The sequence below is a fragment of the Danio rerio genome, chromosome 2, assembly GCF_052040795.2.
Source record: "Danio rerio strain M-AB ecotype USA chromosome 2, GRCz13ab, whole genome shotgun sequence".
Taxonomy (NCBI): Eukaryota; Metazoa; Chordata; class Actinopteri; order Cypriniformes; family Danionidae; genus Danio; species Danio rerio.
This window is the reverse complement of record NC_141022.1, coordinates 39,835,433-39,860,880: the sequence shown is the minus strand read 5'-3', so window position 1 is coordinate 39,860,880 and position 25,448 is coordinate 39,835,433. Positions and strand designations below refer to the sequence as shown.

The 25,448-nt window shown below is 35.1% G+C and overlaps 2 protein-coding genes, 1 long non-coding RNA gene and 2 gene segments (V, D, J or C); 4 read left to right on the top strand and 1 right to left on the bottom strand.

Moving 5' to 3' along the window:
* The window catches only part of LOC141378436 (uncharacterized), a 44,395-nt gene that overhangs the window by 5,499 nt on the left and 13,448 nt on the right, over window positions 1-25,448 (bottom strand). The gene's annotated exons all lie outside the window — the stretch shown is intronic.
* LOC100331689 (IgV_TCR_alpha and Ig domain-containing protein) lies at window positions 10,746-13,125 on the top strand. The gene is given in 2 exon segments (NM_001199372.2): window positions 10,746-10,822; window positions 10,952-13,125. Coding segments are annotated over 2 exon segments (387 nt in total). The 5' UTR covers window positions 10,746-10,773; the 3' UTR covers window positions 11,290-13,125.
* LOC147837171 (T cell receptor alpha variable 38-2/delta variable 8-like) lies at window positions 13,991-14,969 on the top strand. The segment is given in 2 exon segments: window positions 13,991-14,112; window positions 14,247-14,969. Coding segments are annotated over 2 exon segments (396 nt in total).
* Window positions 16,799-18,480, top strand: LOC147837170 (uncharacterized). Its single transcript, XM_087240190.1, has 3 exons — window positions 16,799-16,925; window positions 17,047-17,406; window positions 18,092-18,480. Exons 1-3 carry the CDS (start codon window positions 16,877-16,879, stop codon window positions 18,478-18,480), a joined length of 798 nt encoding a protein of 265 aa, XP_087096316.1. The 5' UTR covers window positions 16,799-16,876.
* LOC147837169 (T cell receptor delta variable 3-like) lies at window positions 20,496-21,069 on the top strand. The segment is given in 2 exon segments: window positions 20,496-20,584; window positions 20,708-21,069. Coding segments are annotated over 2 exon segments (411 nt in total).

Here is a 25,448-nt window from a genome sequence, read left to right as displayed (position 1 = left end):
TATACTACAGAATCTATTGCCAGTTCACTATAGCTAATACTACAGTGTGCTGTATCTTTTATCAACAAATACTGATGTTGTAAATAACAAATACAAAACAATACATTTTACTGCAGTATGGTTTAAAAACACAATAGTATTTACTATAAATTACTAATGTACCAATACCACTTTTTTTTTGCTTACAAAGTGCCACAATTAATGCGAAAAATATATATGACTATTCTCATATTGTAATTCAATTCTCAATAAAGATGATCACAAGCCTGAACATTGATACACATTGCTGTATTTAACTAAAACCCAGCCCCTATTCTGTGCATTTAACACTCATCAGATCAATATATATATATATATATATATATATATATATATATATATATATATATATATATATATATATATATATATATATATATATATAGTTGAAGTCAGAATTATTAGCCCTCCTGAACTATATAAAACAAAATAAAACAAATAAGACTTTCTCCAGAAGAAAAAAAATAGTACAGGAAATACTGTAAAAAAATTTATTGATCTGTTAAACAACATTTGGGAAATATAAAAAAATAAATAAAATAATGAAAATAATAAAAATCACAAGAGGGCTAATCATGGACTTCAACTGTATATCGCTAGTTTATTAAATGTAGACATATTTACTTTTTCCCAGCTGGTGAGGAAGGAGGGGCTTGAAACGCATTTAAAGGTTTTTCCAACCCGACGTGATCATTCAAACAGACTGAGCACATATACATAATGCTTCTCCATTCAGTTATTCTGCTCGCAACTTTAGCATGTAAGTACCAACAATTGAAATGTATTGGCTTAATGATTATAATAAATAATATTCTATTTTTTATTATTTTAGGACTATAATACTTAAAAGTGCACAAAAAATCTACTGAAATTCATTATCCTGTTAACGTTTTTCTTGCAGGTGCCAGTAGTGAAGATACTATTACAGCAGACAAAACAGAGGAGTTTGCTGATGATGGTTCAAATGTTACTATATCCTGCACTTTTTCATCTGCATGGTCTTTACTTTGGTACCGTCAGTATCCTGGATCAGCTCCCGAGTTCCTTGTAAACATTGCAGAAAGGTCTAAAAAGGTAGAGAAGTCGAATACTGATCACCGATTTACTACAAAGATCAGGATAGAGAAAGAAAAGCATGTGGATCTGCTCTTGTCCCATGCTGCAGTATCAGACTCTGCTGTGTATTACTGTGCTCTGACGTCCATGACCACAGTGACTGAAAACACACAAGCACTGAACAAGAACCTGCCTGTATAAAGAAACATGGTGCTACAGTATGTATCAGTAAATATGTTTTTTTGACTTAATAATAGGAGAACTACTGTAAATCTTGTTTTCCTAGAGTGTATAATGCCATATAGCACCTTTATCGCCCCAAATAACCACCGGAGAAACATTATGGTTCTTTATACCACTTAAATTCTATTATTTTCTATTTTATTATTCCTTTATGATTACAAGCTGGGGACCTCTTTTTAGAGTGTATTTATTTAGAATTACAAGTAATTACTTCTTGGAGAAAGAGAAGTAGCCAATCACAGCAGTGCTGTTTAGCTTTACAACAATAACAATGAAAACTGTTTCAGTGTGGTAATTACTTTTGAACTGTTGATTTTCTGTATTTCATTTTAAAATGTGTTTTGTATTACTTGTATTTCAAAAGATCCATCAGGTTAAGAAATTCCATTCTTTCTCACTGATTTTCAGATAAAAATAAAATAAAAGAAAATGTCAGTCTCATATTTAGAAGCTGATTTTAGAGATTTGTTTTTTCATACACTGACAGAACTACATCCGAGTTGAACTGTTTTACTCATGATGATAGTTTATTGTAAAAACCTTTTGTATACAAAAGAAAATATCAATTGTTTTTGCATTTATTTGATGAACCATTCGAAATACAAAAGAGGAAAAAAATTAAAAATAAATAAAAGAAAATAAGTGTTGATGCCAATTGGCAAATGCTGTACAATAGAAAAATGAGTAGTGTGGATCAAAAAGTTTCTAATCTGGTAATAAATGCTTTATGGTTGCCAAATACACAGCACATGTTAAGTAATTTTTAAATAGTATCCAGCAGGAGTCAGCATTGCTCTCAAGTAGATCAAGACAACTGACAGCATTAAAGCCTTAAAGTAGAGCTCAGTGAGAGAAACCTTCACAACAGAGAGCACATGTTGAGTCGACTGCTGTTCTTTACCTCAGAGATCAACTATGTGTAGATGGGCCTTCATTTCCTTGTGTTTCATTGTACATTATGATGGTAAGAACATTTCTGATTTTGTCTACTTTAACAAGAAAAGTTTGATTTACATTTAGATGAATAAATCTCTTTGATTTCCTATAAATGCAGGTTAATGATATACATTTCCTCTTATCTATTTCTCCAGTGTGCAGAGGACAAGACCGAGTTGAACAGCCTATAAGAGAAATGACTGAAAGTATAGGAGATAAAGTTGTTATCAGCTGTATTTATAGCACCACTTATACAAGTCTGACTCTCTTCTGGTACAAAAAGCTGCCAAACAGATCACCAACATACATTCTGAATCAATACAGCACTGAGGCTGACTTTAAGGAGAGATTTTCTGCAACACTGGACTCCAAAGAAAAATCATTTCCACTGACAATCAAGAATCTGCATGTGTCAGACTCTGCTGTGTATTACTGTGCTCTGAGGCCCACAGTGACTCAAACACACTCAACTCTCATACAGAAACTCAGGAAAACACATTACAGAGGAACAGTTAAAATCTAGTGCACAAAACTCAGCATAAAACCAGTAGAATGTTTTACTGTACCAAAAAAACAACACTACTAGTTCAACCTTACACATTTTATAAAGCTAAATACACTATTTTCCACATAGACTGTAAAAAAATTATAGTCAGTTTATAATTATAATAACTTATAACATTAAATGCATACCTGTAATCAAAGGCTTGAATACTGCATAAAAGGCAGAGACAGGCAGACCAGCAGCACGCTTAAACAGATTTCTGTATACTGTAAGTCTTAGGCCATTTATTCTCAGCAGAAAATAAAGTAAATGATTTTGTTTTGCTTTGGTATTTATTTTATTCTTCTTTTTCACTAGATTTATTTATTGATAAAAGTGTATTTATATTCATTTTCTTCCTGGAATGGTCATTGGCTTAATTCGCAGAACCCATCAAGATTCCTGTGGTAAGGTATGATTCTAATTATACCTTGAAAAACATACTAAAAGATGGTCTTAAACAAAACTCTAACTAAGAAATATATTGAAGAGAGAATCCTGGTTTCTTTATTTAATTAGGGTTTTAAATAAAGGCATCCAGCACACATCTTTATAGCGCATATCCAGCCCCCAAATCTGTAGTTAAACCCTTTCTGATCAAAAATAAATATTGTTATACAAGCTTACATATGTTTGTTACAACCCTTCAGTTACTTTTTATTGGTCGAGCGGAAATGAAAAGGAAAATATTAGGCCAGTTGTAAGGGTTGTCGTGTCATCTTTAGTTCATCTTACGATACTATACCAGTCGAATTACACGATACCAAATACCATTGCGATACTACTCAAATTATAAAGAAAATTGCCAAAAAATATTATATTTTAGATGTTATTATAGGTCTACTTGAATTTTATTCATAACTCCCTTTTTATATTGATTAAGTGCATGTCACTTTACCTAAAATGTATTAGTACTTTTTGCTTCTTTTGTAGAAAACTGACACACACACACACACACAAAAAAACCATTATTGGTCCCACTTTATATTAAGTGTCCTAAACTACTATGTACTTACATCAAAAAATAAATACAATGTACTTACCGTGTTCATAATGTATTTGAGAACACTTGTGCTTTTGAGTTGGGATAGAGGTTGGGTTATGGACAGGTTTGGTGGTGTGGGTAGGTTTAGGGTGGGTTAAGGTGTAAAGGATGGTCAACAGTGTATTTACAAATGTAATTACAAAAGTTAATTACAGACGTAAATACATATCTGTATTTAATCAAGCATAAGTACACAGTAAATACATGTATTTGCGCAATAAGTACATTGTAATAAACTATTAATTGCTGTGTAAGTAAATATTAGTTAAGGCCACTTAATATAAAGTGGGACCACATTATTAAAATATTATTGACCTTATTTTAAAATGCGGAAGTGCGCCTGTTTTCGCGATTGTCTTAGAACTTCCGATTCAGTCGCCTATGGGAGAAATGACTAGGAATAATAAACAGCAGAAAACGGTCAAACTACTTGCTCTACAAACAAATGTTTGCATGACTATGCAGACCAAGTAGAATAATATAATAAGAAAATATCAAATTACAACATCAAGCAGCGTAATGAGCCGTTTTTAACGTCAAAAAAATGAATGGAAGTGAATAAGACCGGAAGTCTCAAGCCAAAAAGATTCAAATGGCAGCGCCCACTTGTCGGCGGAGAATAAGGTGAATACCAGACAAAAATTGTTACAAAAATAGCACTTTTCCAACAAAATTAGGCAATATAAAGTTGTAATTTTTTAAAATATATTTCTTGTTGCTATTTTGGATTTTTCATCTATTGGGTATTTTCTGTCGTATCAGGTAACAATCCAAAGTAATTCAAAATTTCACTTTGTGAGTTGTTGTAGCTGCTAAATCATATTGACAGTAACAGAAATTAACGGATTCATTTTTCACATGCAACATTATCTATTTTAGATAGGTCGTTAATGACAATACTACTATTCACAAACTATAGTAGCACCACCATAATTTTGGAGCCATAGTATCACGATATACTATCATAGTACAGGTAAACCGTGCAACCCTAGTAGTAACTATTGTTGCCATTTATAATAGGAGAGGAACAACAAGACTTGAAAGTCCTATGTTGAAAGTGTGATGTTTAAATAGGGGAGGGACTGTGCCAAACAAAAGAAAAGATAAAAAAATATAATAATCAACTAACTAACCCATTTAACTATTCCCATAGAACTACAAAAAGTAAACCATCAACATCCATCACATCCTACCTACTACCTCCTTCCAAAGCAAAACTTACAAGTGTGGCACAAATCCAAAACTGTGTGTATAACTAAAAGAATGCTGCGTGTGCGCCATGTATATCACGTGACAGAGTTGACCTATTCCCTCTCCTCCATCTAGAATAATACAGATATGATGTTCACACTCCATTCATCAAAGGAGTTTGAAACAAAAACGTTTCAGTATTTACATGGCAAACAAAGCACACCAACAAAAGTTTATCAAACAATGGTAGACTAAAGCAAAAGAGGAAGAAGCACACACAATAGTCACCTTATGCCTAGTTCAGACTGCGTGATTTTAGCCCCGATTTTTGCTCGCCGACAGGTTTTGAGAAATCGCCGACAAATGCCTGAAATCACAGGCAAATCAGTGCTCGTGCACGTGAGTGACAATCACACAGTATGAACTATCAAAGACACGATCTGACAGAATCGCCGATGAGTCGCCGATGCCTGCTAGATATTTGGCATGCTAAATATCTGGAGCTGTCGGCGATTCAAATCATGCTGTGTAAAATGAGTTTTGACTGAAAATAACATCAGTGATCACCTACAGCCAATGAGAGAGCAGCATTCACTTGTGTGTGTGTGCGTGTGTGTATACCTGCTGCAGGCCAGCGGGAGGCTGGGGGAGAAGTTAAAAGCGCTCTGTTTCGGTTTATTTGGACCCACGAAATGGAGGAAAAACTAGTGGAGGTTTGACAGGACTCAGGAGCAACCGTGTCTGTTTGACGTTTCATACAGAAAGAAATTAGTTTATTATCAACGTTGAGGAGAAATGGCTAATTCCCTTTAAACCCAGGTGAGCAAACATGTACATGTTCTACCCCATTAAAGGCTTCTTTCTCATTATGTAGTTAATAACAAAAGATATACTACGTGTTTTTGGCTGTGAGACAAAGTTGTCGGCGATTCTTCCTATAGTAAAGTCATGCAATGTGAAAGTCCCTGTCGCCGATCCATCTTGCAGTGTAAACAAAGCAGCAACGAAACGCTAGCCCAGATAGTCTAGCAGTGTGAAAACATCTGTGACACGACTACTTTGAAAATCACGCAGTTATTTTGCAACTCGGCATTAGAATTATAAGGTTCTATATGATATTTTTATCAAAATTGAGTTATTGACAAATTCTTTTTAAATGACAACTTATTTACATTATGGGATGTTTATTTATAAGTTGTTTACATTTTAAAACTTTTAATTTAAATAAACAAATGTTACACACATACTGTTTGCTATGGAATGCAAAAGCTTTAAAGCTCAATATCTCACAATTATTAAGAACGCAGATAGAACCTTATAATTCCAAGATGACAAGAAATGCCGACTATCCCGAACTGATGTGGCATTTTCCTTTTATAGTGTCTCATCGTCCTGCAGCACAACAATTGCTCAAATGCGTCATCGTACATCAGTCCGTGTCCTGAATGATTGACATCCAACACAGCCACCCTGTGTATCCTATCAAAACAAAACAAAACCGGCAAAACCAAAACAACAGTCCCCAAACTGAATAACATCATATGGACGTAACAATGGTATATGTAGCTTTTTCTGAGGTGGTGAGAAAGGAGGAGCTTCAAGCTGATCTGTCTGCAGCTGATCATTTAAAGTCATTCAAGCTGAAGCTGTAAGCGCACACACACAATGATTCTCCATTCAGTTATTCTACTCTCTGCTTTAGCATGTAAGTACCATAGTTTGCATATGCATTATAGCTATGTATATTCATTATGATTATGTTAAAGTATATAGTAAGTACTGTTTAATTATGTAGAGACTTAAAAGTACAATTAAAGTTCCCTTCGATACTAAAAGAATAAAATAAGCATTTCATTTGCAGATGCCAGTAATGGAGATACTATTACACCAGACAAAACAGAGGAGTTTGCTGATGAGGATTCAAATCTTACTTTATCCTGCAGTTATTCCTCTGCCTGGAATTTACTTTGGTACCGCCAGTATCCTGGATCAGCTCTTGAATATCTTGTGCTTACTGTAGATACCGTAAACGAAGCTCGAACGTCTGATGTAGATGCCAGATTTGCTACTAAAACCAGAAAAGAAAATGGAAACCGTGTGGATCTGGAGATCTCCTCTGCTGCAGTATCAGACTCTGCTGTGTATTACTGTGCTCTGAAAGCCACAGTGACTGAAAACACACAAGCATTGAACAAAAACCTGACTGTGAAAGGAGACATTGGTCTACTATGGAAATGAAGAAATGTGATCCTTACAGTATATGTTTAATTATATACATAAATAAAATATTAAAACAGAAAAGACCCTTTTCATTTCATATTATTCACATAATTTCTTTTTAGAGTTTTTCTCTAAAGTTCATAAAGATTACAAAGTACTAAAGCATCAAAATATTCTAAAAAGAGTTTATAATATTTGCAAAAATATATATAATTTTTCATCCACATTTTCACATTTCATCAAGGAACATACTATACTACTTGCAGAAACATACTGCATGTACCAATTTTCAGCAGATGTCATTTAACTTAAAAACTGCAACAGTCTGTTTAACCATGCTAATTAATTTACGGTGGTTTATTTCAATAATTTTTAAATATACTTGATTATATTATTGTTAGTGCTAAAGATGCTGTTTAAGAATGTTCCAGAAATTTTGTTTCTTTAGCATCTACTAATGGTTAATCATTTATTTTGTTTGCAACTTTTATTCTTAGAGCCAACACACTTGTACAGATTTTATAACCAACACGCATTAACATTTATATATTTTTGTCTTTAGCATTAATCGCTGGCTTGCATATTTTTTTTAATAAATGTGTTTGCCTTAGAAAAGGCTCCTCAAACGATTTGAGTTACCTTAACTTATAATATTTTACAGTACTCAGTTGGTTTGAGTTCTCTTCATTTATTGGGTTTACTGTGCTGAAATTGCTTTGTTTACTCAAATGTAGTAAGTTCACAGTACTCATTAGGATTAGTTTTTGAACTTAAATGGTTTGTTGCTATCAGTTTCCTCAAATGATTTGAGTTACCTTAACTTTTTGGGTTTTACAGTGCTATGAACTAAACATTTAATATTATCTGCACAAAGTAACCACGCATTGTGAATGCATAAAACAACAAAAAAGAGAGAACTGCTGCTCATCAAGAGGCAGAGATGGATTTGTTTTTACAGTGCACTTTTAGCAGTGAACTTTATTTTCAGTGAAAGACTGTCCCAGCAAACTCACAAGCAGTGAAATGTGCCCAGATGTCGGCATTTAGTTGGAATTTTTTAATGACTTTTTTAATGAGATCTCTTTCTAGTGAAATACAAGGTGATTTATGAATGAACATTATATGTGTTTATTTATTCAAACTGTATTCTAAGATGTTATTAAAGAGCCCCTATTTTGCATTAAAAAGGGTCATATTTTGCTTTTAGGGGTCTCCAACAACATGCTGATATGTGTGCAAGGTCAAAAATCACTTTCATTGTCTTATATATGCAATTATTTTCACCTAATTATCCCAGCGACTCCCATATGAATCGTTAACCCTAACCCCAACTAATAACAACGACACACATTCAGTAATAATCCACACAGTGGCAAAAGCTGAACTATTCTGAAAGTTGACCACCGAGCCACTTGAGGAAAAACTGATGGCGGCCATAGCAAAGGCAAACAGCAGAGGATCGCCAATTCAGAAATGTATTTAAATTGGTAAAGGAAGAAGCATGCGTCACTTTTTTTTACGTGGTTTTGAACATTTTGCAAACTACACAAAAGAGGCAACATTTTTAATGACACTTACATGTTATGATCTGGAGAATATGTGATCCATATGAACTGTAAAAGTTACTGACCAGGTCAAAGTCTGATAAGTCCTATAATCTCTGCTGCTGCTTCAAAAGCAAACGGCCGGTGAATCCCAGTTTTGCAGCATAGGTTATTGTATTAAAAATCAGAAAAATGAGAGGAACAAACACAGCACCAGGTTGGCTATACTGTGGTATTGTTGTGAAAATAAATTTTAACCCTTTATTCCACACAGCCGAATCTTCATCTGTCAGTGATCGTCATCTTCGTATCCTGATCAGCACCCTGATCGGCCTCTGCTAGTATCTGAAGTGAAAGCGCGTTCACATTTTACTAAAACTGGAAGTACATATTTGGTGATGGACTGTGTCGACATCGATTCGATCAAACAAAACATCCGAACCCTACTCGATTCGTTTATTCGACTTCGGGTCAACTATTTCACTAAAGAATCAATAGTTTTAAACATGCTGCACTTTTATATTGAAACCTTGGCTGGATGTTTTTACTCACTTAGAGCTGTGTAACACACTGCATTGAAGCTCATTTTTAAAAACCCATAATAGGGGGTCTTTAAATTAACTACATGATGATTCAAATAAAGTTCAACTTGCTTTTTTGTCTAAGCTGTTTCAACTGTTCAAGTGTATTACCTAAATACCTGTTTCAGTTCTAAGAATACTACACCTTTAATACCAGTTAGTATGGATCCAGAAGAGGGCGCTGTGCTCTATATGATATGAACAGAAGAGCGTGTGCTCTATGAACATGAAACAGATCTGATCAGTCAAAGATCTCTCTGGAGGAGGAAGGCTTTAAAACACTGTCAGTCTGGTGTGCTCTTGTTCAACTTCAAGTCTGTTTGACAGCAGAGAAAACACAATGATTCTCCTTTCTGGCATTCTGATTTCTGCCTTAGCATGTAAGTATTGAAGGGTTTTGTGATTTTCAGCAGTAGTCCTTTATGCTGCGTGTTGAATTTATGTCAATAAAAATTTATTTAATTTATTTAATTTAAGCAGTTTTTAAAAAACAAGTTTTATTTTTGCAGATGCAACATATGCAGATGAAATTAAACCAGTCAAATCAGAGGAGTTTGCTGATGAGGGCTCAAATGTTACTTTATCCTGCACTTATTCATCTGCATATTATCTTTACTGGTACCGACAGTATCCTGGATCAGCTCCTCAACATATTGTGCTTATTCCAGAGAGTAGAAAAGATGATACGAAGTCTGATGTAGATCACAGATTCATAACCAGAGTCACTAAAGATAAAGAAAAGCGTGTGGATCTGCTGCTCTCCTCTGCTGCTGTATCGGACTCTGCTGTGTATTACTGTGCTTTGAGGCCCACAGTGACAGGAAACACAACAGCACTGAACAAAAACCTGACACAAAGCAACTTATTAGACCTATACCATATTCAGTCCTCATATATGCTATGTTTAACACAAGAGAACCCTCCTCTAATCAACAAAAACATTTGAACTGCTAATCCTAAACATTCACATCTCCAGCTCTTCAAAACATTTTTAAAGCATTTAACCACCGAGAAGCTAAAATCATATTTATACATTTTCTTTTTCCCAGGAGGCGAGGAAGGCTGTCAAAATATAATTTAATCAGATATCAAAAGCACACACCATATTCATGGGTATATTTAGTGAGTTAATATTTAACATAGAGAGAAATAAGTACAGTGTGACTCTGACATTTGTTCAAAAACACTGTTTATAGCAATTTTACCATTGGGGAAACTTTTCCAGTTTTCTCCAGCAGGGGACAGTATTGCTGTCTTCACGTAGAAGTAGATCATGTGACAGTAAAACAATTTCAGTTCAGTGAGAGAAACCTTCACAGAGTTTCTGAGAGCACAGCCGAGTTCATTTCTGTTCTTGTACCTCAGAGATCAACTATGTGTAGATGGGCTTTCATTTCCCTGTGTTTCATCACACATTATGAAGGTAAGCACATTTCTGTTTTCTGTGCACTATAACACGGAAGGTTTTACTTACATTTAAAATTACTGAATGATTAAGTTAACTTTAAAACAATAATGTTAAAGATATACTTTTTTCTATGTATTTCTCCAGTGTGCAGAGGACAAGACAAAGTTGAACAGCCTATAAGAGAAATAACTGAAGGTGAAGGAGCTCATGTTTTTGTCCAGTGTAATTATACTTCATCAAATCCAACACTCTTCTGGTACAAACAGCTGCCAAACAGATCACCAACATTAATTCTGAGTCAATACAGCGCTGAGGCTGATAAGAAGAGATTCTCAGCAACACTGAACTCCAAAGAAAAATCATTTCCACTGCTGATCCAGGATCTACAAGTATCAGACTCTGCTGTGTATTACTGTGCCCTGGAGCCCACAGTGAAAGGAAACACAACAACACTGAACAAAAACCTGACGCACAGAATATGATCTACATTACAGATATTCAGCCCTCAGAGTTATCACAACAGATTAATCAGCATACAACAGTATTATATTTGCACTGTTAATCACGAGCATTCACTTCTCCAGTTCTTCAAAACATTTTATAATATATTTACTGTAACCAAAGAGAAGACAAAGCCATATTTATGCATTTATTTTTCCCAGTGGTGACAAAGGCTGGAAACACTTTACAATAGAGGACACATAGTTGATTTTAGTTAATGTATTTACTAACATGAACAAACAATGAACAGCACAATACAGCATTTATTCATCTTTGTTAACATTTGGAGTGATGAATAATGACGATGTAGTTCATTTTAGCTCATGTTAACTCACAGTCCATTAACAAATGTTAACAAGCATGAATTGGTATTGTAATACTGCATAAGTAAATGTTGAACTATGTTTAATAAATGATGTACAAGTATTGTTTATTATTAGATCATGTTAGTAAATTAACTATGTGTCTCATATTGTAAAGTGCTAGCAGAAGGCTTTGTTAAAATATCATTTGACTCTGAGACTGTAAGTTTAGGAGAATTTCTGATACATATAGAGGAACTATTATTTATGAATTCATTATTATGTAATCACTATACAATCAGGAGACTGTAACCACTATTAAAATTTAGGTTACTATTAAAATATACTGTTAAAAACTGATGTTTAGCAGAGGAAACTCCCAGACATTTAGGGGATTATAACTGAAGCACAGCAGGTCATGAGCCTAAGGGCGTACTTACACTATGCACAGTTGCCTTGAACCGGGCTGAAGCACACTTGTCCCCCCTCCCGTCTCACCCGACGGACCACACTCACATCGCATTCGGGCCTGAGCACACTTACGTCATCGATGATGCACTGTTCAGTTTAAGAAGCGCTCTCGCTCTGCACAGTAGACATTTCTTTATATCGTTATATCGTTTTAAGTCGTTTGAGATCCAGTGACACGCAGTCAAATATTTCACAGAACAGATCAGCCACTTTTGACACTCAAAACCATGATACATACCACGTGCTGCAGGAGTGAAGGGGTTTGCTGAGGGTGCAGTTGTGATGCAGTGAGGGGTTTGCATCTTTAATAATCTACGACAGTTTGCGTTCATTGAACAGTAAGAATGATTAATAAATCCATATAAAACAGTCCCTTAAAAGTCACATCTCATCTTTAGTTTCGGTCTCGGGTGCACTTTGCACTCACACTATAAGCATACCGTACCTGAGGCCTGGTGAACCACGCTCTAACACACCACTTCCAACCGGGCCACGGCTGGCCAAGTGAACCAAGTCTGAGCCCAATTCAGAGCACTCACACTTCTCAAATGATCCTGGAAACAGGCCTGGGCACGGTTCGGATAGTATAGTGTGAGTACGCCCTTAGACAATATTCACACTTAGGAAATACATTTAGACAAATGTATGTATTGACCATTACAAAAACAACCCTCACTAAAAAGCATATAGTACATAAGGTTTTTCTAACTCCCAGTAAACAAAACAGAAAAACATACAGCCATCAATTAAAAAGTTAGAACTCGGAAACGGCGTGATGTTACATCATATCTCATCATAATTGTGGATAAGAAACCGTATATAAGCTGTGGGGTTTTGAACATTGAAGAGGAGAGAGCTCGAATGACCATCTCTGCTGTAACAATTGACTGCTTCAACTTAAGAACTTTGCAGACCTCAGCTTTTTTTTTTAAAAACTTAAAAGATGTTTGTTAAGATCCAGCGCAACTTTTCATTACATAAGAATACATACAATTCTACACCATTCAGTAATTCTAGAAATATGTTCACACATATCTAGTGAGTAAATATAAATTAAACATAGAGAGAAATAAGTACAGTGTGCCTCGGGAAATTGTTTAAAAACACTGTTTATACCAATCCTACAATTGCGGAAAATTATTTACAGCATGGGTCTCAAACTGCCTCCACCTTCTGGCCTGCAACTGACTTAAAAAATATAACAAAATTTAGCCTCCTAAATATATATATATATATATATATACTATCATTGTTGTGCAGTTGCATATATAGCCACTTGTGGTTTTTACCTGCCACCCACTGGACATTTAACATAGTGCTTTATTTATGCATTACATTTTACTAATATAATAATTTTGCTGTAATTATAATTACTTTCATAAATGTATCTCAAATGTGTATTAAGATTTGTATAAAAATTATGTACATTAGTAAACAATTAATGTCAAGCTGGTTGAATTCAACATGTTAAAATAAATGTAAATATACATACTCTTCACCCTCTTTGTTATATAGTTTATCAAAAAAGAAGATATTGTGAAGAACAATTGTCAGTAAAGTCACTGAAGTTACTTTCTTATCTGGAGTACGCTATCTGTTATACTTTTGGTTGTGCAACAATGGTTATGATAATGACTGGTGACAGATAATGCTTGTAATATGTTGCCCTAAGATGCATCAGTTACATCAGGTTTGCACTTTCTTATTGTTTTTGAATGTTAAAATGGCCCTCTTATGAGTTGTCAGTCACTGCAATTACTCCCCACTTAACTTAGAACATCTAAACATTAGAACTTTATTTTAGAACATCATGTTTAACCTTTTCCAGTTTTCTCCAGTAGGGGGCAGTAATGATCTCTTCACGTATAAGTAGTTCATGTGACAGTATTAAACATGTAAAGTAGAGCTCAGTGAGAGAAACCTTCACAGAGTTTCTGAGTACAGTTGAGTTCATTTCTGTTCTTGTACCTCAGAGATCAACTATGTGTAGATGGACTTTCATTTCCCTGTGTTTTATTGCACATCATGAAGGTAAGTTCATTGCTGATTCTGTCCACTTTAAAGAAAGAAAAAGGTTTACTTACTTATATATTACTGGACTTTTAAGCATGCTTTCATAATAATTCATGTTAATGATATCTACTTTTTTCTGTTATACTCTCCAGTGTGCAGAGGACAAGACAGAGTGGAACAGGCTGAGGGAGAAATGACTGAAAGTGAAGGAGCTCATGTTATTATAAGCTGTAATTACATTACAACTTCACCAACAGTGTATCTCTTCTGGTACAAAAAGCTGCCAAACAGATCACCAACATACATTCTGAGTCAATACAGCACTGAGGCTGATTTTACAAAGAGATTTTCTGCAACACTGGACTCCAAAGAAAAATCATTTCCACTGACAATCAAGAATCTGCGAGTATCAGACTCTGCTGTGTATTACTGTGCTCTGAGGCCCACAGTGACAGGAAACACAACAACACTGAACAAAAACCTGGCACACAGTGTTTGATCTACATCACACATGTTCAGCCTTCGTAGTTAACACTGTGAATCACTCCATTAATCAGCAAAAAAAACAATATCAGTATATTTGATATATATAATAATATATAACATAATATAACTTGCAATCACAAACATTCACTTCTTCAGTTCTTCAAAACATTTTATGACACATTTAAAACCAAAGAGAAGCTTTTTGCATATTATTTTTCCCAGGTGCTGATGAAAGCTGGAAACACTTTACAATATGAAACATGTACAGTAGTTAATATTAATTAATGTATTTACCAACATGGACAAACAATTAACAACTTGTTTATTACAGTATTTATTCATCTTTGTTAATGTTTGTTAATGAAAATACAGTTGTTCATTGTAAGGTCATGTTAAAGGTGCTGAATGTAAATTTTTAACTCTTCTAAAGCATAAAATAACGTAATATGTTTGCAGGTATTTAAGAAATATGCAGTGAACATTCTTGTTTATGTGAAAAACAATGCTGAAGTCAGATATTCTGCTTTGAAAATGTGAGTTACGTGCCGGAAAGCTGTCTTCGTTTTGGTTCCTTTAACCTGCCCAATGTCAGTTTGGCAAACTATATTTCAGCAGCAGCCCGGGTTGCCTTGGTGGAAAACTGCATATTTCATTCATTCATTCATTCATTCAAAAAGGCTCTCAAAGCATAGGTCCGTGACTGAATTTGAACTCTGGTGGACAGTAGCAGACTCTGAAATGAGACAGATTCAGTTTCACATAATTAGCAAATAATATAAATAGTACAAACGTAAACATTAAGTGAGCAGGTTACATTGTAACCCCAAGTCCTGACAACACGTTATGTGACGAGATTTGCAGTTATAAGCAATTTGGCTGTTTGCACAAGACAAAACACGACAGAAGTTTAAATACAGCCATACAGTATCACAGAATATCCACTTATTTAAAAAATGGTAATATTTACAATCTAATTAATACATATTGAGCCTCTTTAACACTATTAAATGTACATGCTGAATCACTGATATGTGTTGGTTTGCAATATTTCACAGCTATAAAGTTCAATTCAAATGGTTTATTTTATTTTTAAGCTCTGAGGTGAACTATCTGCTGCTGCTTTTAGTTTATGGCAATACATGTAATGTAAAATGGGATTCAAACTCACATTGTTAGCATTTAACACTGAATAAAGCACATGAGGTGTAAGTGGGATGATCATTGTGAGATTTCTGTTGTCCACCTGTGAGAAAAAGAACCCATTTCTAATATATTAATCCCAGGTGTTGGTATAGACTAAAATCTATTTAATATGAAAATATTCCTTCTATAGCGTGCCGTTGCTTTTATTTAGAACACGATTTAAATCAGCTGTTAGGCTCAATCGTCTGACTCACTCCTGTTGGTCCTCAATCTGGCAACCTGCACTTGTGTTTGTTTTGGTCCAGGAATGCAATACCTAGTTCAACCACTGGGTGTCAAACTTATGGCGAAACTAACTTAAAATGCATTATCTTATTTTAAAGTGTTACCACAAGGTTTAGTTAAAATGTTGTTTAATCTAAGACTAAGCACACATACAATAATTGAGTTATTCTAGAAATATATTCATGGGTATGTATAGTGAGTACATTTCAATGTAACCTAATGTGAAATGAGTACAGTGTGGTTCAGGCATTTGTTCAAAAACACTGTTAATACCAATCAGCAAGTTATTTTCAGCCATCAAAAAACTTCTGGTGAAAGGTTATTGTGATTCCTTTGAGCGTCGATAGTTGTTCAAGCATAAAATGAGACGAAAGGCCATTACAACGCAAGCTCTATCTTAAGTAGCAGATGAGCACAGACACTCTATTGAAAATACCCGGGTGAAATAAATTTCCATATTTTTAAGACATGGTGCAGAGCAATGGGATTTAATACAATTCTTCTTGTCCAGTGTGATACCCACTTTATATCGTATATCAATGAGGATCAATGATTTTTAATGAAACAAGATCTTATATGTGGTGATTTTATAATGGCATGACAGTTCACTAAAAGCACTTGAGCTGGTGTACTAAAAATGAAAAGTCCCTGTGCATATAGCTTATTATTTATGGATTTCAGAAAAGCATGCTTAGTCATTTCTAGTTTTCTCCAACAGGGGTCATTGTTGCTCTCTCCATATATGAGCAGATCTTGTGACAGTATTAAAACATTTAAAGTAGAGCTCAGCTCAGTGAGAAAAACCTTCACAAAGTTTCTGACAGCACAGTTGAGTCCAAATTCTGTTCTTTTACCTCAGAGATTAACTATGTGTACATGGGCTTTCATTTCCCTGTGTTTCTTTGCACATTATGACCGTAAGTACATTTAGATTTTCTGGGCACTTTAACAAAAAAAGTTTGACTGAACACTTAAGTACTGTATGCTTTCATAATAATTCATGTTAATGATATCTACTTTTTCTGTTATACTTTCCAGTGTGCAGAGGACAAGACAGAGTGGAACAGGTTGAAGAAGAAATGAGTGACAGTGAAGGAAATCATGTTATTATAAGCTGTAATTACAGCACTTCGCAAACTGCATATCTCTTCTGGTACAAACAGCTGCCAAACAGATCACCAACATTAATTCTGAGTCAATACAGCGCTGAGGCTGATTTTACAAAGAGATTTTCTGCAACACTGGACTCCAAAGAAAAATCATTTCCACTGACAATCAAGAATCTGCAAGTATCAGACTCTGCTGTGTATTACTGTGCTCTGAGGCCCACAGTGACAGGAAACACAACAACACTGAACAAAAACCCGACACAACTGATTACATTCCACAAATCTTCCTGTATTATAAACAGAATGTGAATTGTGAATAAAATAAGTATTAAACACATTATTATTTGTCCTGGTCAATATATTTCTGAAAGAGCTGAAGTCTTACTGAAGTTTCCACTCTAATTTCATCTTCATCATTCAGGTAATATAAGTGTTATGACTGAAGTACTGAATATTAATTTACACTGATGAGGGTAGCTTTCTAAATACTGAGAGATTCTAAATAAACTACATGATTCAATTCAAGCTGCGTACAAGCTGGCAAAATGAAAACTGCTGATAATCTGGTGCATGTGGTGAAAGTGTTAAAACAGGCAGTGTATATTTATCTGATGCGACATTTAGCAAGTAACCAAAAGAGGGTGCTGTGCACTATAGTATATGAGTAGTGACGACACTGTTTTGACAGATCTGATCCATCAAAGATCTCTCTGGAGGAGGAAGGCTTTAAAACACTGACATCTGGTGTGATCTTGTTCAACTTCAAGACTGTTTGACAGAAGAAACACACAATGATTCTCCTCTCTGGCATTCTGATTTCTGTCTTTGCATGTAAGTAATGAATCATTTTGTGATTTACATATAAATGATGTGCCGTCTATTCTTACTGTATATTGCCTTATGCTGACAAATCTAAACTGAATACAGATTCAATGTATTCACCAGTAAATAACACATTTGTTCTACTCTTGCAGATGCAACATATGCAGATGAAATTAAACCAGTCAAAACTGAGGTGTTTGCTGATGAGGGCTCAAATGTTACTTTATCCTGCACTTATTCATCTGCAAATAATCTTCAATGGTACCGTCAGTATCCTGGATCAGCTCCACAATATCTTGTGCTCATTCCAGACAGTTCTAAAGAAGATTGGAAGTCTAATGTTGATGACAGATTTACAGCCAGAGTCACTAAAAACAAAGAAAAGCGTGTGGATCTGCTGCTCTCCTCTGCTGCTGTATCGGACTCTGCTGTGTATTACTGTGCTCTGGAGCCCACATTGACAGGAAACACAACAACACTGAACAAAAACCTGACACACAGTATTAGATCTACATCACACATATACAGCCCTCAGAGTTAACACTACGGATCATTCCTTTTATCAGCAAAAAAACAAAACAAAACTGAATCATATTTGCATCACTAACATTCAAACATTCACTTCTCCAGTTCTTCAAAACATTTGATAAAGCATTTATTTTAACCAGAAGTAAAAGTCATATTTGTACATTTTATCTTTCCTAGATGGTAACACTTTACAATATGTATTTAATGTAAGTAAATGTATTTACTAACATGAACAAACAATGAACAGCACATTTATTCCAGTATGTTAGTTAATGAAAACCAGTGTTGGGTAAGTTACTTTAAAAATGTAATAGGTTACAAAATACTGATTACTACTAGAAAATTGTAATCTGATTACATTACTAATAACTTCATGTAAAAAAGTAATCAGATTACTAATTACTTTACTTTGAAGTTACTTTTAAAACACATACAATACACCTATAAAAACATATACAATATACCTACAAAAATACAAAATAAACCAGCTCTTTTGATACTTTATTATTCACTGAAAAACATTACAATGAGTTGATCAGATAGCAGCTTGACATATTCAAGACTTAAAGAGTTCAACCAAAACTTAAATTTCTCTCATCATTCACTTGTTCCAATCCTGTTTTTTTATTTTTATAACACAAAAGAAGAACAGAAAAGAAGAAAGAAGACATGAAGAAAACTTGAACCTCTTATTGACATCCGTAGTATGCAAAAGCACTCCAGTGTTTAGGTGTTCTGTCTTTGTATGAGGTAATTAGTCTACCAAAATGTGTATATTCCATACAAAGCCTGAAGCTGATCAGTCAGTTCTTGTCAGTTCTGGGAAATGCGAGTGCAATATGCAATATGCATGTGAAAGCCCACCATAAGCAGCTACAGTACGTTTCTCTTCACATTCAGAAGATACTTTCACTCCTGATCCTGCACAAAAATTCAATTTAGCCTGTTCAGGCTGAGTTGAGCCGCTCAGGGGTGTAGTGGACATTTTAAAAGTGGGGGGGACAACTGTATGAAATCCAAAGGATTACATTGTTAATCACCTGTTTCTAAATGATCTGTCTCTAAAAGTGCGGAGGACGTATCCCCCTCATCCCCCCGGTTGCTACGCCCCTGGAGCCAATGTGTTTTTGGGTGCCGGTGTCGTCCTTGCCTTGATAATAAATATTGTCATATAATGCTTTCTCAAAAACTTAAACCAGTTTTTGGTCGAGTTAAAAGAAGTGTAAAGGTCTTTAAAGACTGGACATAGGCTGAATTTCACTGCAGTATTTTTATTTTTCCATTTAATGAAATCAAAGTAATGTCAATATATATCCACTTGAAGAAGCAGACACTTTTGACAGCAGCTATTTCAGCTCGTGTTCTCCAGCTATTTAAAAGGGATACTTATTAACTGACATTGCAGAGGAAAACATAATTTAAACAAAGCATTTTTTTCTTTTAAAAACTATATTTGTAATGCAAGTAACACAATTACATAGATTTTAGTAACTCTGATCAAATTACACAAATTTAAAATGTAATTTGTTACATTACTGCGTTCTTCAATAATGTAATTAGAATACAGTAACGCATTACTGAGGGACGTGTTACACCCAGCTCTGATGAAAATAAAGTACCTCACTAACTCACAGTGCATTAACTATGTTCACTAATGTTAGTAAATACATTAACTACGTGCCTCATGTTGTAAAGGGTTACCTGAAGGCTTTGATACAATATCTTTTCAATACGAGACTGTAAGCACACATGTAATGATATTCCATTCAGTTAAATTAGAAGTAGGTTCATGGGTATATCTAGTGAGCAAGTAAAAATTTTAACTGAGAGAATCAAGTACAGTGTGGATTCATTACATTTGTCCTAACATGTGGGAATTATTCTTGCCTCTCAGAATATAATGTTTAGACTTTCCCGGTTTTCTCCAGCAGGGGTCAGTATTGCTCTCTTCATGTATGAGTAGTTCATGTGACAGTATTAAAACATTTAAAGTTCAGTGAGAGAAACCTTCACAGAGTTTCTGAGTACAGTTGAGTCCAATTCTGTTCTTTTACCTCAGAGATCAACTATGTGTAGATGGGCTTTCATTTCCCTGTGTTTGATTGCACATTATTATGGTAAGTGCATTTCTGTTTCTGTGCATTTCAACTGAAAAGTTTTTACTTACATTGTGATAACTGATTGATTAGGTTTGCTTTCATAAAAAATATGCTAATTGTGGAATTTATCTGTTCCTCCAGAGTGCAGAGGACAAGACAGAGTTGAACAGCCATCAATAAAAATGACTGAAAGTGAAGTGGAAGAAGTTATTATAAGATGTGATTACAGTACTCTTTCTACAAGTCCAGATCTCTTCTGGTACAAACAGCTGCCAAACACATCACCAACATACATTCTGAATCAATACAGCACTGAGGCTGACTTTAAAGAAAGATTTTCTGCAACACTGGACTCCAAAGAAAAATCATTTCCACTGACAATCAAGAATCTGCGAGTATCAGACTCTGCTGTGTATTACTGTGCTCTGAGGCCCACAGTGACAGGAAACACAACAACACTGAACAAAAACCTGACACAACTGATTTCATCCATAAACATATAAACAGATTGTGAATGTACAATTTTAGATTACATATAAATGACAATTTCAGCATCAGTGGAATTATAGATTTTTATTTGATCAGTATTATTATTTAATACAAACTCTAGGTTTTAATAAATGTGGAAGGAAGTGATGTGTGACAGAGAAAGGGAGACGATCCTTAGGGTTCCTCAATATCTTGTGATTATTTCAACTGCAACCCATCACTAAGAAACACCCATACACTCCCATTCACACACAAACACTATGGACAATTTAGCTTACCCAATTCACCTATATAGCGCATGACTGTGGGGGAAACCGGAGCACCCGGAGGAAACCCACGAGAACACGGGGATGACATGCAAACTCCACATAGAAATGCCAACTGACCCAGCCGGACTTGAACCAGTGACCTACTTGCTGTGAGGCAACAGCGATACCTGCTGCACCACCATGCCACCAAGATAAGATATATAAATGTTAATATTTAAATATTCATAATGATCAAAAAAAAAAAACAGCAGCTACTCTTAAATGACTGCTTTGTAAATAATGCAATAAATAGTGTAACAGCAAAAAAATAATAATAAACAATATGAAAAAACAATCAATAAGTATATTATACATGTACTTAATAGTCAAGAATGTAGCATTTGTAGCTGTAGTTCTAAATTGCACACTAATGCATTCATTAAGAGTTAATGCTTTTACAAATGATTAATAACTATTCACTAATGCTAAATAAATGATCCATGGTTGTTTCCTAAACATTTTGTACAAATTAAAGACAGAAATAATGACATGCCTCAATGCCTTGGAGAGTTTCCCGCCAGAGGAATCGTCCCCCCATCAGCAGTACTGTTCAGATTGTCAACCCTTGTAACTGATGTAGCAGAGTTTGTTTTTTGATATCATGGCAATTTCAAATAGAGAGACTCTTACTGATCAAGAGATAAAGTCTTACAAGGCTTCCTTGCAAAAAGATTTTATTCTTTGCAAAAAAAGGTCCGACCAGTGCTTCATTTGTAAATGAATAATTTCCGGAACAAAACCAGGAAATAAAAGTTACCGTGACCGATGTCCGCCACACAGTTTTAGTCTTCCTGGAACATGTTGCTATGAGGCTATAGCAAAAAAAGCATCACATTTTTGAAGTCTTTAGTTATTTTGTGCAATAAAACATTATGGGTCAACCATGGATTAAAAAAAGAAACAAACAAATATGTAGTTACAAACATAAATGGTATGAAACATCACTATTCAGTTTACTAACACCACTGACATTCAGTTTACTTCACTATTATGTGCCAAGCGAAGATGACCATAATCACCAACCAATGAGAGTGATTGTAAACGTAAAAAAGCTGATTGGTCAAAAGTGACTACTTTTATGTTTGTGCGCATGCAAATCACAGATATTTGACATTTCCCAAAACAGGATACAGGAAGATCCTGCTGAAATTAAGTGCTGGGTACGACATACAGGAACACCAGTTGCTGCAGAGTATGGCACAAAGGCTAATCAGACACCAAGTTTTATCTTCTTTCCCCTGCTTGATGACAGGGGATCAAGATATGGCTGCCAGGATTTACACTTAAAGCATGCATATGTTGGAATGCATGTGCATATGTATAAAATCAGATGACCACCTTCTAAATGACCCTTCTTGTAATATGTTTGTAATATGTTCTTGTAATTTGTACCATTTTTTCTTAGCAAGGCACATATTTTTTAATATATATTTGGTTTCTAGTAAGAAAGACAAGTTTTATAGAAATCAATGTTTTAGTAATAATTAAAATAATTTTTCCACCAAATTGAAAAATAACAAGTTTTATATTAGAGGTGCAAAACGTACGAAATGCAATTCTAAAATCACACATGTACTGTTAGTGAAAGGTACATTTTACAATGCAATTACTGCAAACATTTAAGTATTCATACAATGAATAAATGAATAGAAAAAATAAGAATAAAAGAAACACAATGTGGATTTTCAACTTTTTATTTTGGACAAAAAATGCACATTAATTCACATTATTAAGCCTTATTAAGATAATAAGTCTGCATACCTCACTTACAGATCTGCTGCCTTACATTTTTATTAATTTATTGAACAACCAAAGTGAATCTGCTTGAGAGTTCTGTTTATTATAATTGTTTTTGCTCATGACTTCTGGTAAAAAACTATTCAATGCCAGTGCTGGGAAAAATAGACAATAACATGTGATGAAGCTGAATTTAACATACAAGTTTTAGATGTACACAAATTACAGAATTTATATTTGCAGGTGTGACGAATGCAGATCAGATTGGATCAAATATTGGTGAAAATGTCTTCAGTATAGAACTTCAGCTACATTGAACTGTTCGTATGCTATAAGCAGCAGGAATGTTAGACTTTATTGGTTCAGACAATATCATAATAAAGAACCTCAATATTTAATATGGAAAGATTCTAGATCATATAGTGACACTGTGACCTCCGCTGATCCTCGCGTTGAGCCCAAAACATCAGAAACCACTGCTGAACTCATTATTCAGAGTGTAACTCTGTCAGATTCAGCTCTCTATTATTGTGCTCTACGAGTCCGTGGCCAATAATACAAAGTATATGAGAAGCCGTACAAAAACTCAAATACATTTTTCTCTTTGATGTCAAACCACATCAAACCCACAATCTATAGCTCACACAATATATTTACAAGTGTGGAAACACCTGTGTGGTTACTAAAAAAGAGTGATGAAAAGACATCTGTAATTTAATAACCACTTCTCTACTGTCATAGATACACCGGTGCTGTCAAATCCCTTTCTGTAATTTCTGGAATTGTAATCACCAATACCTGTCACAAGGGCATACATTTGCTCTTGATATTGGTTGGGACCTATGATCAAACATGCACCTATTCTCCAAGCCAAAAAAAAAAAAATGTTTATACATGTCCCTTTTCTGTTCAGAGAGTGCAACCACAGAACAGCACAAAATATTTTAACACTTAAAATAAAGGTCAGGTCACTCAGGTCAATCGGTGCTTTTGAAAACACTATTGGTTGGGTTAAGGGAAGGAGCATAGTGGGTCGGTCAGTCGATCGTTCAGTCAGTCATTCAGTCAGTCGACAGCAGCCTCTGGTTGATTTACGCAAAAACAGCAATCGTGAACAGCACTCGCGACAGAAATATAAAAATCTCAAAAAGCGTACACATCGGCCATTGGTGGATTTGCGAAAACAAAACGTATTTGTCGTTCTCCCTGAATGCGTTTGCACCCTGCTCTTTTTGTTTTGCGCATGGACCGTCAAAATAGAGCCCTGAGTGAAAGAATGAGTGGGCTTTGTGGAGGAATTATGTGGAATCTTGAAAATGAGGAAATGCACAGCCCTATTTACCATCCTTATGATTAACTCATTCAGTAGTGAATTTGACTTTAAGTGACTTACACTTGTCTTTAGAATGTAGCTTTTTATATTCCCTTTTTTTGTCAGCGAGTGATAATTTTGCCTAGTATAGGGCTTTTAAATTTTCCTTGCTGTTTAGGCACTGCAACATACAAACAAAGACACAGCCTCTCATGTGACATCATAGAAAGGCACAGCCAATCAAACAGTCCATATGTGTTTTGGGGACTGGAGTAGAGAATGTGATTGAACTCTTCTGGGTTATTGAGAGTTGACAGAGCATGGTTTTAATATTCATATCAATGTTGTTATCATTATTGGAGGGGATTTAATTATTGGTGGGGATAATTTAATAATTGTTAGATAGCGCTGGGGACACGTCGCCCGTGCCCATGCTAATTTTATACCCCTTGACCTAGTTGTCTCCTATAACATTATTTAAAGGGCACCTATGGTGAAAACTCTATTTTTCAAGCTGTTTGGACAGACGTGTGTGTATATATAGTGTATACACCATCATATTGGGGTGATATAAATACACCCAAGATCGACCGCAACTTTACATAGGAGTGCGTCCCCCCGCCCACCAATATTGATTGACAGGCGCGTGTCACCATATCCTCAGTTTGTCGTTTCACGTCTGCCATTTTCAGCGTGTGAGTCAAAGCGGTGTCACTAGAGGAACGCCCTTGCTCTATTTTTAGATGTAAGGCTCATTGGGCTCAACACAAGATCAGCATTCGGTAGGTTTGCAAACGTGTACTTTTCATTGCGTCTTCCTTAAACTTCAGCCGTTTGCATTCCTCGAGGTAACAGAAGCTCCCTGTGAGTGTGATCTTAACTAGGTGCAGCTGTAAAGTGCAAGCGCCTTTGCCTCACGTGAGTGTGCCTCACCTTTGTGCTGCTGTCTGTGTGTGTGTGTGTGTGTGAGAGAGAGAGAGAGAGAGAGAGAGAGAGAGAGAGAGAGAGAGAGAGAAAGAGCGTGCTTATGTGTGTG

Bases quoted from the DNA above. Each gene is read 5' to 3' on its own strand.
- LOC147837170 (XM_087240190.1), top strand. From the start codon at position 16,877: ATGTGTACATGGGCTTTCATTTCCCTGTGTTTCTTTGCACATTATGAC. The intron at 16,926-17,046 runs GTAAGTACATTT...TATACTTTCCAG, and splicing joins TTTCTTTGCACATTATGACC to TGTGCAGAGGACAAGACAGA. The intron at 17,407-18,091 runs GTATTATAAACA...CTACTCTTGCAG, and splicing joins TACATTCCACAAATCTTCCT to ATGCAACATATGCAGATGAA.